This window comes from Lethenteron reissneri, chromosome 26 (genome assembly GCF_015708825.2).
Source record: "Lethenteron reissneri isolate LAM-NWPU_2019-01 chromosome 26, ASM1570882v1, whole genome shotgun sequence".
Taxonomy (NCBI): Eukaryota; Metazoa; Chordata; class Hyperoartia; order Petromyzontiformes; family Petromyzontidae; genus Lethenteron; species Lethenteron reissneri.
In genome coordinates this window covers 20,394,122-20,411,878 of record NC_083804.1, presented here as the reverse complement: position 1 = coordinate 20,411,878, position 17,757 = coordinate 20,394,122, and the positions used below count along the sequence as shown (strand labels likewise).

The 17,757-nt window shown below is 54.8% G+C and overlaps 1 protein-coding gene across 2 annotated transcripts in view; it reads left to right on the top strand.

Moving 5' to 3' along the window:
* LOC133347837 (cAMP-dependent protein kinase type I-beta regulatory subunit-like) overlaps positions 1–17,757 on the top strand; it is an 89,665-nt gene that overhangs the window by 44,169 nt on the left and 27,739 nt on the right. For both annotated transcript variants that reach the window (XM_061560496.1, XM_061560495.1), the window contains 2 exons: positions 8,948–9,106; positions 16,122–16,182. In XM_061560496.1, coding sequence (XP_061416480.1) covers positions 8,948–9,106; positions 16,122–16,182 — 220 coding nt within the window. The remainder of the gene's footprint in view (positions 1–8,947; positions 9,107–16,121; positions 16,183–17,757) is intronic.

Sequence of the window (17,757 nt, the reverse complement as noted above, 5' to 3'; positions counted from 1 at the left end):
CGGGGGTGGAGGGGGGGAGGAGGTGGTAGTCTCTCCGTAGTACATCCACTGGGCACAGTTGCACCTCCCGACCGATGTCACCCGCATCAGGGACGGGCCGACAACAACGTCGACGACGGCGGCGGCGGTGGTGGTGGGCCGGCCGCGGTCAGCGTGCCCGGCGGCGCAAACAAAACAGAAAGCCCCGAGAACGGAACGGTGTCATCACAAAAGGGGTGAACGACGCAAATAAGGTGGGGGCAGGCGGTGAGTGGGGAGGGGTAAGAATAGGAAGACATTTAGCTAATTACAGATTTATGAGCTGATGAGATTATGCAAGAGGTGGCAGGGTGACTGATGGGGTGCTCATGCTAATGCCCATCGGTCGGAGCCAGCGAGCCACCACCGCTTGCTGGGATCGGGGCTCGGGCCCTGGGGACAGAGCGTCTCCCTCCCTCTCCCTCCTCTCTCTCGTCTCTCTCTCTCCTCTCTCTCTCTTTCCTCTCTCTCGTCTCTCAACCTCAGGGGGCTCGTAATGGCTGTGTTATGGCGCCGAGCCAGCGCCTCTGATATCCCGACTTCAAATCCCAGACTTCCTCCGTCACACTAAGACAAAGATCCCTCGTATCGCCTTCAACAGATTGTAGGGGCAAGTGCTGTTAGCGAGCACCAATGAAGGCTGGCACGGCACACGAGGGGGTTGGTGGCCTTACACCACTCCCGGCTGCCTTTGTCTCTTCAGTGGCAATGTTTACACATTGTACCAGGTACTCATTTGAGGCTGAGTCGACCTAGGGGAGGCCCATGACCGGTTCGGATAATCATCACCGGTGTTGGCCGTGAACGGGAATCGAACTCGGATCACCGAGCCCCCTGGATGAGGGCCTCACCCTGCACCCCCCCCCCTCGCTGTGACGGTTGCGAAGAGTTTATTTGACCATACTTCACCATGCTGGTCAGTGCGGGTTGGTGGAGGTGGGAAGCGTTCCACGTGAGATGAACCTGAGTGTAGCGAGTGTGGTGGTCTTGTGGCCTAGTCACCGATGAGTGTCGCTGAGAAAAAAAAAGGCATGACGCTCTTTATTTTGCAAAGAAGGGTGTCCGTGGTGATGAGATGTTAACTACCTCGCCAAGTATGGAGGAGGTGGTGAGTTCGATCCCAACCCTGATGCCTGGTTATAGCTCAGTGGGCTTTATCTGGTAAAACAACGTAACGACGTTACTGGCACGGTTGAAAGCGACGATCGGAGCGGCAGCCAAAGAGATGGATCGCGCCACGGTGGTTGGGAGATGTTAACTACCTCGCCCGGTATGCAGGAGGTCGTGGGTTCGATCCCGACCCTGACGCCTGCTGTATATTTGGAGTTCACATGTTCTCGCCGTGGTCGTGTGGATTTTTCTCCGTGTCTTCCCGGTTTTCATCTCCACATTTAAAATCGACGTGCGTTCAGAGTATTTGACTGCTGCTATAGATTTCCGCACGATAAGCCACTTCGTTGATCTATCGTATGCAGCCAGGTCGCTTCTGAAAAAGAGCTATATAGTTTAAGTGGGCCTTACCTAGCAAAATAAAAAAAAGTTGAGTTTAAGTCGGTAAGCAGGGCGGAGGGAGAGATCGAATTCTGCCAAACGCGACGTACGTCTCCTCCTCCGACGATTGTGCGCATGCACGTGCGTGTGTTGTGCAAGCGGGGCGATCGGGGCTGGAATGCGAGATTGTGTGACGTGACGCCGTGTGGCTGCTGCTGCTGCCGCTGCCAAAGCCGTGTGCGCGCGTAAACTTTCATTCGCGTTATTGATGTCTGTGCAGATTTGATTTTCTTGGGCTCTGACCCAGGTGCGAGTCGGTGCCAGCCGTGGGTGGGTGTAGCGGTGGTGGTGGAGGTCGTGGCAGTGGTTATGAGTGGATGGGTTGGTATGTTTTTGAAGGCTCTTTGCTGCGGATATTTTATTTTTCATCGATGGCACAAAGAGGGAGGTGATGACGATGACGACGACGACGATGAGAGTGGTCAATTTCGATGGGCTCATGAAAATCGGAATCTTACCTGCCCAAAAAAAGTACCGTGCGTGGTAATTGATCAATATTGATTCATTGATTAATATTGGCTCTTAAGGTTACGCTGTATACATGGATTCACGTGTCTACAAACCTGGGGTGGAGCTCATCGCTAATCGTGGCTCTGCGTTCACCAGCGGTGGGAAGTCCGCATTGTGATGGTGGAAACCAGTCCTATCAACACAACGAGCATTTTTATATTATTTTACCAATGGCATGTTCACCCACTGAGTCTCGTGACTCTCTTTTAGGAGGGGCCCGATACACCACCTGTGCCCCCTACTGTGCCGCCTTGCGGAATTTAAGCTGGCCGGCGCTCTGCTCGTTGTTGTGAGCGTCGCTCCTCTGCTCTCCGCTGTTATTGCTGGAGGGCGACTGCCTCCAACTGCCCAGAAGCGTCCTTCATGAGCCTCCTCCACAGAGGCGTGACAGGGATGTCTTTTGGGCCCTACACTACAACACATTGTTGTCTCCAGGTAGTGCGGTGAAGGGATAGCTCCCTACCGGTCAACTGTGTTATGTATGCTATTGATCTTGTAATTGCTACTCACTCTTGAGTTGGAGGCCCTGTTGCTAAATCTGGAGCCTGCCACTAAGAGGTGGGGCCTCACCATCAGCCCCACCAAAACACCTAGCTGGGTATTTTATCTCATTAAACACTCCACCCTTTCAACTCTCGATGGAACGAGTTGTGGAGAGAGTGGAAGAGTTGCCATACTTTGGCAGTGGCTCGTTACCGGCTGCAGTTTGGCAACGGGGATCTCACTCGAGATCAATCGAGCGGCATTATATTTTCATCGGCCGCATAACGCTCCGTGAAAGTTTCTTGGCCTGTTGTTCTGTACGGAGCTCCGGGTCTTCTCGGCCACGGTTATTCCCTCCCTTCTCTACGCTTGCGGAACGTGGACCCCCTTTTCAGGGACACCTGCGCCAGCTTAAAACATTCAGGCTGGCCCTGCCTACGATCCATTTTGAGTGGATTGTGTGAGGAGCTCACACAAACAAAGATTACCCGTATCGCCTTTGCCAGACTGTTGGAGCAAGTGCTGTTAGTGAGTAGCACCTATGAAAGCTGGCATGGCGCATGAGGGGGTGGGTGGCCAGCACCACACTCGGCCGCCTTTGTCTCCCTAGTGACGATGTTTACTATGCACTGCACCAGGTACTCCTTTGAGGCTGCATCGATCTAGGGGAGGCCCATGAACGGTTCAGATAATCGTCACTGGTGTTGGCCGTCAGCGGGAATCGAACTCGGGTTAGCGCGCTACGAACCACAGCACCACCGCTCTCCATACGCATACACACACATAAACACGCGCGTACTCCCACACACACACACAGGAATGAGGTCACACGGACCGTGTCAAGACCCAGATGGGGGCTGCTAGTTCTGAGTGACCGTGAGCAAGCGAGCGAGCGCGCGAAACCATTGCTGGACGAGCGGTACAGCGGGTGAGCGAGTGAGCGAAGTTCGGCAAACAGCGAGTGGATGCCCGGGCAGTTTTTGGCGAGCGGGCGTGCTGGCAGGCAATCGTCCGGGCGAGCGGGCGAGCGGGCGAGCACGCCACCGTGACCGCCAGGCCCCCGGCGGTCATCGTGGGTCGCGGGATTCCATGACGAGACGTCGCGATGGAAAAGTGTGGTGTGTGTGTGTGTCTGTGTGTGTGTTAGCGCGGGTAATGCGGTGCCTCTTTTCTGTGCGTGTTTTACGCAGACAGTGTTTAATGCGCCGCCTCTGTCATCGCGTATGTTGCTGCCAGGAGCTGCGTGCCTCTCGATCCGGCCCAGACTTTTTGTTATTCTGCACGATGGGACACGTTTCCCCATCGCCGTCTCCTCCTCCTCCTTGGCTCTGTCCTCTCCTCCTCGCACGACCCCACGGTGGAATTCCGCTCCTTCACCTGTCGCTCCATCCTCATGCGAACCGACCCACGGTTGCGAGTTATAGGATCCGTCACAGCCCAACTCTGGCCATCATCATCGTCATCATAAACATCATCATCATCATCGTCATAAGCATCATCATCAGCACCCATGATCATCATCATCATAAACAACTTAATTACCATCATCGTCATGAACAACATCATCGTCATAAACAACATAATCATCCCTATCATCATCCCTATCATCATTCCTATCATCCCTTAATGTATCAGCATATAGCCCTCTTGTCAAACCACTGCTGGATGAAGGCCTCGCCACGTCACATTGGCGGGGGGGTTGTGTGACCATACTTCACCAGGCTGATCCGTGCCGGTTGGCGAAGGTGGGAGGGTGCCCAGGGCTGCTTCAGATATTTGCCACGGCTGGGAATCAAACTCCGGCCGCCGTGTTCTCACAGCAGAGCCACAATCCACTGTGCCACCACTCCCCTCGTTATTATTCTTAACGCTTTCCAACTCGGGTTGCAAGCGTTCATGCAACAGCTGATCCCCGCCCATCCTTTAAAGGGGGGCGGGGGCGGGTGGGTTACGACCACGCTCGTAACGACGATCCAGAACTAATGACACTTTGGCGTAAAGTTGTGTCGCTTTTCGGGACTCGCCCTCTCAATTGCCAGAAGTCCTGGCCCCGGGCATTCCACGACCGCTCTCCGAGCCTCACGGTCTTATCGTGGCCCATGGTCGGGTTAGGGAATTCGGTGTAGGGAGGAGGCGAGCGGTGGTGGTAGGGGGGGGCCTACCGAACGCTCGCGGTGTCGAGCGCGCCTCGGAAGAGCCGCGTCGCGTAATCCGCGAGTGTGCGTCGTCGTCGTCTTTCTGTCTCGTCAAGCCATGGCCGTGAACCAAACGCCGCGAACTCGGCGAGTTCTTATGGCAGACCACAAACCACTGTGGGCACGATTGATCTTCCTCTCACCTGGTGCTGCCGCTGCGATCTTCACCACCGAACACCCCCGCCCCCCCCCCCGTTCTTGTCCTGCGGCTGGCTGCTTTGGCGTCACAGGCCGCAAGAGGCTCTTCTTAGAAACCGCGATGGGGGGCGGAGGGGCAGGGGAGGGGGTGATCATTATTTATTTATTTCCGTTGTTGTAGCTATCGGGTGACACGGTCCGGGTTCCCCTCTTGACAGCTGGGCGCGCTCCGCTGGGCGTGCTCCCAGTGCCGTCTGTGTTTCCATCGCAGCGTCCTGACAGGCGGGGGACGGACGGGGCGCAAACCTCACTTTCGCGAGACGGCTCCATGCTGCCGCTGCCGCTACCGCCGCCGTTGCTATCTGCTGCTGCTGCTGATGCCGTTTCTGATGCCGTCGCCTCCGATGCTTGCTGGGTTAAATGCGCTGCGAGTGATCGCGCTTTGCGCTTCGTGATAATGTGGGCATCGCTGCCGCTGCAGAATGGGTGCGAGTTTGTGGCGTGTCATTATATTTCAGGGGAGCGGTAGCGTGGCGGTTAGCGCGCCGCACTACGAACCTGGCAACCCGAGTTTGATTCCCGCTCACGGCCGACACCAAGTAACGATTATCTGAATCGGTCATGGGCCTCCCCTAGGTCGACTCAGCCTCAAATGAGTAACTGGTGTTGTGTGCAAACCTGGCCACTTGGGAGACAAAGGCGGCCGGGCGTGGTTCTGGCCACACCACCCCCTCGCGTGGCACGCTGGCCTTCATAGGTGTTCGCTAACAGCACTTGCCCCAACAGTCTCTTAAGGGCTACACGGGGATCTTTGTGCGTGCCTGTGCTTGCATCCGTCCGTCGGTCACTTTAAGCCGGTGTTCCTCACTAATTTCCAGAAGGGGAGCCAATTTCGCCAATGAGACCAGTGCGAGGGCCGCCACGCCGCCTGCAAGACAAAAACAACTTACTTTGGTCGTATTGTCGGGGGAGGGCCGCACTACAGGCTACCAGAGGCCGCCGGCGGCCCCGCGGGCCTTGCAATGTAAGAACACTGCTTTAAGCATCGCACAATTGGGGAAAGCCACGGCCTTAATTCCAACTATCCAGTGCACGCCTGGATAGTTGGAAAAAACAAAACGAGGTAATTCTCTCCCCCCCCTCCCCCGGTCCAGCTGAGAAGGGGGGGTCGGGGGTCCAAACGCTCGCGCGCTCCACACGCACACGAATTATAATCACTCCCGATGAAAAGAAAAACCACACAACAACAACAACAACGACAATCCACTGAGTGACGAGAAAAAAAGGGAAATTCAGACGCAGAATGCCTTTCCGTAATTATCATCTCGAGTTTCCTCGCGCCTCCACTACCCCCACCCCACCTGCCCCCCCCCAATGGGATAGTGATCGCGGCGGCAGACCACTTTGCACCTCGCTTTGCGCAGCTTAAATGAGCCCGGGTGTCGAGCAATCTGAGTGAGCGCTGTCGCGGACGCGGTTGGGGGTGGGTGGGTGGGGGGGCAGGTGGAGGGGGTCACGCAGAGGGAAACTTCTGTTGTGGCCCCAGGCGCAGCAGAGTAACGGCAGTGACCCCCCCGCCCCCCCAACTGCCGGCCCGACGGATTCTCTCACCTCTCGATCTCCTCGCTCGACCTGGCCACGCGTGAGCGCGCACCCCGAGCGCCGCGAAGAATTACACCGCAGCCGACGGACGGGCAGGAGGAGAGGAGGAGACGCCACGGATCCGAGCGCGTGGGCTGGTTTAGAGACGTCGTCGCGTTGCCTGCCTGGCGCGTCGCAGAGCGGCGGCGGCGGCAGCAGTGTGGGGCAAGTGCTGTTAGCGAGCAGCACCTGTGAAGGCCGGTACGGCACACGAGGAGGTGGGTGGCCAGCACCACGCCCGGCTGCCTTTGTCTCCCTCGTGGCGATGTTTACACATCGCACCGGGTACTCATTTGAGGCTGAGTCGACCTAGGAGAGGCTCGGGACCGGTTCATATATTCGTCACTAGTGTTGGCTGTGAGTGGGAATCGAACGATAACCGCTACACTATACGCACACACGTGCACACACACACATGAGCCGCGGCCGTAATGCGGAGCTTCAAGGAGGGGTCTGGGCTATTCCGCTCCGCTTTGCTGCCCCTCTGCTCTGCCCTTCTAAAGCTTTTCAGACAATTCCATGGAGCTCACCGGGCATGCGACCTCTCACCCCGAGACCTGGGGTTAAACATGCAGCGCAACCTCACCCTAACCCTAGCTCTAACCCTAAATATGCATTGCAGCCTTACCCTGACCCTGGCTCAAACCCTAACTCTAACCCTAACTCTAACCCTAACTAACCCTAGCTCAAACCCTAACCCTAGCTCAAACCCTAACTCTAACCCTAACTAACCCTAACTCTAACCCTAACCCTAGCTCTAACCCGAACCCTAGCTCCTAACCCTAGCTCTAACCCAAGCTCTAACCCTAACTAACCCTAGCTCTAACCCTAACTCTAACCCTAACTCTAACCCTAACTAACCCTAGCTCTAACCCTAGCTCTAACCCTAACTAACCCTAGCTCTAACCCTAGCTCTAACCCTAGCTCTAACCCTAGCTCTAACCCTAGCTCTAACCCTAGCTCTAACCCTAGCTCTAACCCTAACTAACCCTAGCTCTAACCCTAACTCTAACCCTAACTAACCCTAGCTCTAACCCTAGCTCTAACCCTAACCCTAGCTCTAACCCTAACTCTAACCCTAACTAACCGTAGCTCTAACCCTAGCTCTAACCCTAGCTCTAACCCTAACCCTAGCTCTAACCCTAACTCTAACCCTAACTAACCGTAGCTCTAACCCTAGCTCTAACCCTAGCTCCAACGCTAACTAACCCTAGCTCTATCCCTGACGCCAGCCACGAGGGTTCCTCTCTCGGCCCCAAGTCTCCAAACGAGAGCTCCATTACTCTTTGGTTCCTTCATAGATCACGACGTTTCGATCGCAACACAAGCGACCGTCTTCTCACCTGTGTTACGATTGATTAATTTTCTATCTCCGTGACTTTACCGAAAGAAACCAAAAGTATGGATTCCTGCAGTCACGAAAGCTTCAAATCAAGACTGAGAGCCCCCTTCTTCGGAGTCCCTCCTGGTTGAAGCCCCTCCCTACACCCCCCCCCCCCAAGCGAGCCCCCTTCCTACCACCCAAGTCTCTGCCGTCACGGTCAAACTTCAATTCGGCCACGAGGCCTGGAGCCAGCGCCGCCTCCCCCACCGGACCGGCGAGGCTCCCTCGTTTAGAGACCCTAGTGGTGGGCAGCGGCGATCACGGGGGATACGAGGAAGTGGGGGGGGAGATGTCCGCTGATCACGATGAAAGGGGGCAGATGTCCCTCTGATCGTGGGATAGGATGGTGGGGTATGTAGCATTGATAATTGTTTTTTTTACCCTTTTATCTGGCAACAAAACTGACACCTTTTTTTTACGAGGAGTCATGTTTGCATAGACCACAATACCTGCAGTCATAATGCAAACAAAAACATAACTCTGATAATGTATGCACTGTCCTTGAAGTTTATTGGTCCACACCCGAGACAGCTTTCCTTAGAGCCTAGTCTCACATGGTGTTGGACCAGATGACGCCAAAAGGCGCACAACTCAAAGACAATGCACCATCAGAGTATGAGAGCTCGGGGTACGCATTTACACCATTGGTACCTCATTTGCCAGTAAAAAATATGATAATTGGTTTTTTACCCTTTTATCTGGCAACAAAACCGACACCTTTTTTTTTGCATTATGACTGCCGGTATTGTGGTCTATGCAAACATGACTCATCGTAAAAAGGTGTCAGTTTTGTTGCCAGATAAAAGGGTAAAAAACCAATTATCATATTTTTTACTGACAAATGAGGTACCAATGGTGTATGTAGCATTGTCGGTAGCGAAGAGCCCATTGGCACAGTGAGGGCTCTGCTAACCTGTCAGCTGAAACCACCTCTCCGCTTGTTTTTGTCAAAGCTTGCGTAAAAAAAAATCCCGGCGAGTTTCACGGCCGCTGCTGCCGCTATTCCTGCTGCCTGCCGCCCCCACAGGTGTACGTGAAGAACGAGTGGGTGACCAACATCAGCGAGGGCGGCAGCTTCGGCGAGCTGGCGCTCATCTACGGCACGCCACGCGCCGCCACCGTCAAGGCCAAGACCGATCTCAAGCTGTGGGGCATCGACCGCGACAGCTACCGCCGCATCCTCATGGTGGGTCGCTCTGCTCGTCCGTGCAGTCATTGGGTCGGTCATCGGGTCAGCTATTGGACAGTTAATCGGCCAGTTGTAGAGTCGGTGATGGGGTCATTAATTTGGTCCGTTATAGGGGCAGTTATAGGGGGGGCTGTTATCGGATTGGTAATCGGGGTCAGTTATTCGGTCTGTTATGGGTTGATTTATTTGATCAGTGCTAGGTCAGTTATCAGAACAGTTATTGTATCGGTTACTTGGTTGGTTCTAGGGCCGGTTATCTAGTGATTCACTGTGATGGGCTGCTCAGTGTGTGGGTCCAAAAAAAAGACAAAGATCCCCCGTGTAGCTTTAACAGACTTTTGGGGCAATTGCTGTTAGCGAGTAGCACCTATGAAGGCCGGCACGGCACACGTGGGGATGGGAGGCCAGCACCACGCCCGAACTTCTTTGTCTCCCCAGTGCCGATGTTTCAAACACACCGCACCAGGTACTCATTGGACCGGTTCATATAATCGTCACCGGTGTTGGTGGCCGTGACAGCGGGATTCGAACTCGGGCCGTCGGGTTCGTAGCGCGGCGCGCTGACCGCTGCGCCACCGCTCCCCACTGGGTGTGAGTTCATCCCCTCGGTCGTGCTCGGCTGCCGTCGATGATAACACAACAGTCAAGATCACAAAACAATGCCGCATCATTCACACACACCCTGTCTCTCCATGTCAACACTCAAGCTGTGCGTTACACATCCCGTCAGCCACACAGCAGCATTGGTACAGCACAAGCAAAACCCCCGACCGGTTTAGACATCCACTGTCTCATCAGCAGCCTCGTTTGATGAAAAACTATATCATAGCTGAGGGCCCATTGTAAGGTAAGGGATCACTGAAGGCAAAGACCTGTTTTTTCGACTGGACACCTGTGAAAAAGAGCTTCACAGCTCATCGGATTCCTCCCGCATGAATAAAAAAGATGATGCTCTCCTGTCGAGAGGGAGAGGGGGGAGGAGGTGGAGGTGGAGGAGGAGGAGGGGGAGGGGGGAGAGGTGGTGGATCTGGAATCGAGAGAAAACAATTTCAACCTGTGTCATACACTTGATGAAGACAAAAAATTGTAATGTCGTTTCAAAGACAACTGCAAAAATATCAATCAATAAAACGGGGGAGAACATGAAGGCCACGTCAAGTCGAGCCCTCGTTCTGGTAGTACGAGTTTGGTGCGAAATTTGACAACCCAGGGGGCACGGGGAGTGCGTGCATGGAGTGTGTATGTGTGTGTGTAGGAGGTGTGTGTAGGGTGTGTGTGTAGGATGTGTATGTATCGAGGTGTGTGTGGGGTGAGTCCGGAAAAAACAACCTCCTACCTCCTTGTTGGTGTCGGACGGCAACGCTGTGGTGGGCAGTGCCGTGGGTGGGAGGGCCAATTTAGATTGGCCTTTCCCCTCATGGCGTTTGTAACCACCACAGCAGCCAAATGGGGGCTCTGGATGGGTGCGAAGGGCTGGTAACCCTTCCACCTTCAATTAATTACCACCAAACCACGTTTGAAAAATTTAATTAAGCTTGTGCCGGAGGCTCCGGGGGGATAGGCGCTGATGACATCTCCTCGCCAAACCCCATTTGATGGAGCCAGGAGACTGAATCCTTACCCTCGGGGTTCCTCCAGAAATAACATAAAACTACTGCGGATGGCCACGTGGAATGTTCAAACGCTCACTGTGGAGGAGAGGCTGCAACTCCTCTGTCGGGAGCTGGACCGATACCGCCTGGATCTCTGTGGTATTCAGGAGGTCCGGTGGTCCGGCTCTGGCTCCTGCCACCATGAGGGGTGGACAGTCCTCTACTCGGGGCAGGAGATTGCCAAACAACACGGAGTGGCTCTTCCTCTGAACAAAAGAATGAAGGGGGTGTGGGAGCGTGGCGGTGAGGTGTGGGAAGCGGTAAGCCCCAGGCTACTTTGGGCTCACCTTCCCATCAACCGGAGGCGAGGAGTGGTAGTCGTGGTTACTTATGCCCCCACCGAAGACGAACATCCGTGGAGGGATGCAGGCAAGGCCGATGAGTCAGATGCTTTCTACGACCTCCTTTTACTTAAATGCCCGAGTTGGTCATGATGCTGGCACCTGGTCTGGAGTAATTGGAAGGCATGGACCAGATCAGCTCTATAACAATGCTAGTAGGCTGCTAGATTTTTGTGCAGCCCATGGGCTTGTGATTACCAACACGCTGTTCCAGCATCAGCGCATCCACACAACATCATGGTTGCATGCCGGGTCCAAGAAAGAACATCTGCTGGACTACATAGTGACGGAACAGCGGATGCGGGCCCATGTCCTTGACACCAGGACCTAGCGTGGAGCTTATCTGCCCACTGACCATCGACTTGTCATTTGTAAGATGCGCCTGCCATTCTTCCACTCTGGTGGTGGGTGTACACCCAGGACCCATTCAAACCCATAGTGGCATGGTGTCAGCTAGCTGATGAAAGTTTCAAGCGAGAATGTCATCATCGCTTGCGGCTGGGATTGGCATCGTCCCCCACTCCTCCAGATGTCAAGGGGAAATGGGCGAGGTTTAGGACTATGGCTCATGCATCTGCAATGGCTGCCTTGGGTAAATGGTCCAGGCCTCCCCAGAGACCCTGGCTGACAGAAGAGGTATTCAGGCTGGCTGAGAAAAAGCGACAGGCCCACTCTCATCGTTTACAGCATCCTACATCAGAGAATGAGGAGGCTTACCGCAGCCTTTGCTCGGAGGTTCGGAGAGCCGTGAGGCGCTGCAAGGATGGGTGGTGGTCACGGGTTGCTGAGGAGATGGAGTCTGCCTCAATGGCCCGCGATCACAAATCGCTTTTTGACTCATCAAAAAAGTAACCTTGTAATCCCCTTCACCTTGGGGTGCGACAGGGATATCCTCTGGCTCCCACATTATTTAACATCTTTTTCGACCACGTAGTTCGTGAAGCCTTCGATGGCCGTACCGGAGGAATTTCCATCTGGTCCAGATACAATGGGAGGCTGATCGATGCCCGGGTGCGGTCAAGGGATGGCTCCCTATTGGTCAACCACGTTATGTATGCCAATGATCTGGTAATTGCTGCTCACTCAGAGGAGGAGTTGGAGGCGCTGCTGCTGAACCTGCAGCTTGCTACTGAGAGGGGGTGGCCTTGCCGTCGGCCCCACCAGGGCCTAAGCACCTGCCTGGGTGTTTTGTGCCATCGGACACTCCGCCCCCACAACTCCCAATCAGTGATGGGGCAGTTGTGGAGAGAGTGGAGAGTTTCCCATACCTGGGCAGTGTGCTCATGACCGGCTCCGGTTTGACAGCAGAGGTCGCACTCCGAATCAGTCGAGCAGCATTATCGTTTCATCGGCTGTGTAATGCTGTGTGGAAGTTACCTGGTCTGTCGCTCCGCACGAAGCTTCAGGTCTTCTCGGCCACGGTTATTCCCTTCCTCTCTATACTTGCGAAACGTGGACCCCCCTAATAGAGCATCTTCAACGGTTAAAAACATTTAGGCTTGCCGGCTTACGATTCATCCTGGGTTTAACCAGGCTGGATTGTGTGAGGAGCTCACAAATCCTTTAAAGATCTGGACAAAGTCCCATCGGTGAGCTCCTCCGGCATGCAAGGCTGCGTTGGCTGGGTCATATAGCCCGCATGCCCAGTCACCGCATGCCTAAACAGCTTTTGTTCGGCCAGATAGAGGGGGCTAAACGGGTGTGGCTTTGGCTGGAGAAAAGATGGAGTGATGTGTTACAGAAGGACGTGGAGCTGAGTGGACTTGCCGATGACTGGTACCAGCGGTGTCAAGATCGGCCTCTGTGGAGGAGGCTCGTGAAGGACGCTACTGGGTAGTTGGAGGCAGTCGCCCTCCAACAACAACGGAGGGTGGAGGAGCGACGCTCACAACAACGAGCAGAGCGCCGGGTGGCTAAAGCACAGCAAGTTGGCACAGTAGGGGGCACAGGTGGTGCATCAGCCAGTCATCTCAGTCGATCGACCCGTAGCACCTGGGTCTGCCCTGTGACCTCCTGCCAGCGGGCGTTCGAAGCTTCACGTGGCCTCAACGTGCACATTGCCTGGCACAAGCGTCGTGGTGACATCACCGCCACTTAGTGGCGAATGGCGGTTGTTGTTGTGGGGTGAGTGTGTGGGGAATGTGTGGGGAGTTGGGGATGTGATTGTGGGGGTGTGAGTGTGTGGGGTGTGAGTATAAGGGTTGTGTGTGTGGAGAACGATTCCTGCTCACAGCCAACACGAGTGGCGGATATCTGCACTCTAATGAGTACCTGGTGCAATTTGTAAACATCAGCACTGGGGAGACAAAGACAGCTGAGCATGATTTTTGTCACCCACCGTTTATCATTACGACTTTCGCAGGTGCTCGCTAACAGCACTTGCCCCAACAGCTTGTTAAATGCAATATGTCGTTTCTTTGCGTAGCTGTATATATTTGCATATGTATGTGGGTGTGGCAGTGTGATTTGTACACGTGCACCCGTGTACCTGTGTATGTGTGTGTGTCCATGTGGCACAGTCAGTGCATGTGTGCGTTTGAAACTGTGTACATATGCATGAGTTTCACGCTCACAACCACCACCAGTGACGAATACCTGAACCGGTCCTGGGCATCCCCATAGGTCGACTCAGCCTCAAATGAGTACCTGGTGCAGTGTGTCAACAAGGCCACGAGGGAGACAAAGGAGGCCGGGTGTGGTGCTGGCCACCCACCCCATCATGTGCCGTGCCCGCCTTCATAGGTGCTACTCGCTAACAGCACTTGCCCCAAAAGTCTATTAAGGCTATGCGGGGGTGGGGGGGGGATTGTTGTCTTTGTACGCATAAGTGATACACGTGTGTTGCTGTATGTTCTTGTACATTTGCGCGCGCGCGCGTGCACGTGCGCGCGCGTGCTTGCGTGCTATATATCTTTACAAGCCTGCACACACGTGTGGTCACGCGAGGCATTGGATGTCCCTGAACCAGAGGTCGCAATCGGGTACCCAATACCCGTACCCTACCCGATACCCGGCTACCCGTACCCGGCCGGGTACGGGTACCCGTTTGCGACCCTGGTGCGGCCGGGTACGGGTAGGCTGTGAGTCACTGGTGAGTAACCGTTTGTCACTCATTTCCCAACGTCTTGTCTCTTCTCACAATTCAAGTTCCTAGAATCAACCCACCCGTGCCTGCAATATGGCTTCATCCCAGAGGTCGCAATCGGGTACCCGATACCCGTACCCTACCCGTACCCGGCCGGGTACGGGTAGCCGGGTATCGGGTAGGGTACGGGTACGGGTACCCGTTTGCGACCCTGGTGCGGCCGGGTACGGGTACGGGTAAGGAATCAAAACTCGTTTGCGACCTCTGGCCTGAACCTTCATTGCGGCCCGCACAACTCCACCCAGTGGCGAGACAGACGCCACGGTGGCTATGAGATGTTAACTACCTCGCCTGGTCTACAGGTGGTCTTGGGTTCTATCCCGACTCTGACGCCTGCTGCTATATATTTGGAGTTTGTGCGTCTCTCTCCCCGTGATCGCGTGGATTTTTCTCCAGGTTCCTCCGGGTTTCCCCCCTCCACATTTATAATTAATCGGCATTATGCGTTTGGAGTATTTGGCTGCTCCAAATGTCCACATGATGATGAGCCGCTTCGTTGAGCTGACATTTGTGTAAACAATCAGTTTAGTTTTTCAAATAGTGTTACGTGCACTCTCCAGCAATCACTCCCTCGCTGGGCCCCATCACCCAGTGGCCCACCAACCCCTCGCCTCCGGGCCACACTGCCACTTACACATCTCAGACCGCGGGCAATTAATCAAATGATTTGCTGCCTGTGATAGTGCCGCCGTGTCGTGCGCCAAACTCGGGTGAATAATTGAGCGGAGTCAAGCAAAGCCCTGGGGAGACTTGCTGCTACTGTCGCCGCTGCTGCTGCCCAGACTGGTTCAGCCACACAGCGAGAAGGCGACGGTGGGGGGGGGGGAGGCAATGATTGCTATCACCATACTTCACCGCGCTGGTCAGTGCGTGTTGGTAAAGGGTGATATATTTAAGAAACTGATATCGACCTTTATTGTGGTTGGAAATGCTTCTCTTTGGAGTTGAAAGATGAAAGTTCTGCGAAAGGGCATTCAACTTTTGTGCAATGTAGTAACGCGGTTAATTTATTTTCTATTCGTTAGGTGGCCGAGTTGTTTTACTTCGCTTGCAGAGGGTTCATCATGGCCGTGTTGGGGCATTCAGCCAGCAGAGCTGCGTCGAAATTGTGGGCTCCCATCCCACCAAACCCAATGCATTAGTCCAGCACAATTAATTAATTTATCCAACAACAATAGCCCAATAGGCTGATGGTCCCAAACTACGATGTTGTGTCACGTTTCCGTGGAGTTAGCAAACGACGATTGCCGTCTGCCCGTCGTATTTTGCGAGTACGGCGGAACGGCATGGCACGGACAATTTTGTCCATCCGCTGCTGGATGGGGGCCTTGCCCACGCCGTTGTTTGACCATACTTCACCGCGCCACGCTGCGCTGACCATCGTGGGCTTTGTGAATGGTGGGAGCACAGGAGGTGCAGTGCGCCATCGAACAAGGAACGTTGCACCCGCCGTTAATTCTCAATGCCGTGCCGAGTGAGTTTCAGGAGAGCCTCAGGTGGCAGTGCCGATGGGGAGATCCGTGCGCCATCGGGTGGCTCCGAACGCGGCCTCTGCCATGAGCCTCTGCCGTGAGCCTCCGCCGTGAGCCTCCGCCGTGAGCCTCCGCCGTGAGCCTCCGCCGTGAGCCTCCGCCGTGAGCCTCCGCCGTGAGCCTCCGCCGTGAGCCTCCGCCGTGAGCCTCCGCCGTGAGCCTCCGCCGTGGGCCTCCGCCGTGGGCCTCCGCCGTGGGCCTCCGCCGTGGGCCTCCGCCGTGGGCCTCCGCCGTGGGCCTCCGCCGTGGGCCTCCGCCGTGGGCCTCCGCCGTGAGCCTCTGCCGTGAGCCACGCTCCCACTTCCACTCTAACACCGGCTGCGTTCTCTCTCTCCGTGACAGGGGAGCACGCTTCGCAAGAGGAAGATGTACGCGGAGTTCTTGAGCAAAGTCTCCATCTTAGGTGAGTGTGCGTGTTGACTCAGCCTCAAATGAGTAGCGAGCGCAACGGGTTGGCCACCTACAGAGCCGCGTGCGGTTCTTCGCGGACTGCTTCGTGACGCAGTGTCATGTTTGGACGCATTCACATGCATTGCGGCTCTTGAAATGTTGAGGTTTTTTTTGGTACAGTATTTGCAAGAGAAATGGCTCTTCACTGTTAGTTTGGTTGCTGACCCCTAACCCAGTGCGATGTGTAAAAAATAAACATCGCCACTGGGGAGACAAAGGCGGCCAGGCGTGGTGCTGACCACCCACCCCCTCGTGTACCGTGCCGGCCTTCATAGGTGCAACTCGCTAACAGCACTTGCCCCAACAGCACTGTGTAGGCTACACAGTGATCTTTATACATCTCCGATTAGCATGGTTGGTGCGAAAAAAGTGCAACATGCGTACGTGTCCTCTGCGTGCATGTGCTCCTGTGTGTACGTCTGTATATTCACATGTGCTTGTGTGCCTTTGTGTGAGTCTGCGTATGTATATATGTACATGTGTGCATGTGTTCGTGTGTGTGCGCGCGAGTGCATGTATGCACTCGCGCGCACACATACATACACGCACACACACGCGTGAACACATAAATGCGCGTGCACACATAAATGCGCGTGCACGCGTATGCGAGTGAAATGTCCACATACGTAGTATGTGTGCACGTATGTGTGCGCATGAGCAATCCCCCACGTGTGTGTGTTCGGAGTTTTGCAGCCTCTCTATTCTCGTGAACTCCCTCGTCTAACGTGAATTACCTGTTCCACTTCAAACAGGTTCCTGCAGAGAGCGACACGGGGCGGGTGGGGGGGAGAGAGAAAAACAGAGAGAGAGGGGGGGAGATGGGAGAAAATTTGCCGTTGAATATCAATTTAATTGCTTACAAGAAACAACACAAATGCATAATGTAGCTGTACAAAGTGGAACACTGAATATTACAGAGGTGCATTTCTTCTTCTTCTTCGAAATATGTGAAGCATCATGAGGACGGGGAGAGAGAGAGAGACGGGAAGAGATGGAGAGACAGGAGGATGGAGAGACAGGGAGATGGGGAGTCCAGAGAGAGAGAGAGAGTGGCACAGAAACTGGATTCGCATCTGGAATCAACCAACCCTCACCACGGCCTCAACTCTTGTTTACGAATCGTGTTCACGAGCCTGCTTTACAAGAAGTCTTGTTTGCAAGTCTTGTTTGCGTCCATTGATTAGCACTGAACGGTAGCGGCGTTCGAGCTGTCGTCGCCGTGAATATCCACGGCAGCGATGGTGCTTGCCGTGTCTCCTGAGACCACGTGGCAGGAGGAGCCCATTGAGGCTCCGAGGCAAGGCAGGGGGAGGGGGGGGGGCACCTGTAAGGGTAACGCGGAGGTGCAGGAAACAGGTCCCGTGAATTCCAGCGCGCAGAAAAGAACAAATTGTGCCATGCGGAACTTAAGCTTGCCCCTCTCGCAGCGTGCGAATGCACACGCGCCGCGGTTTGATTGACGCAGGTATAAACCTTGCACGGGGTGTCCGCGTGTGTGTGTGTGTCAGTGTGTGTGTCCGCGTCTGTG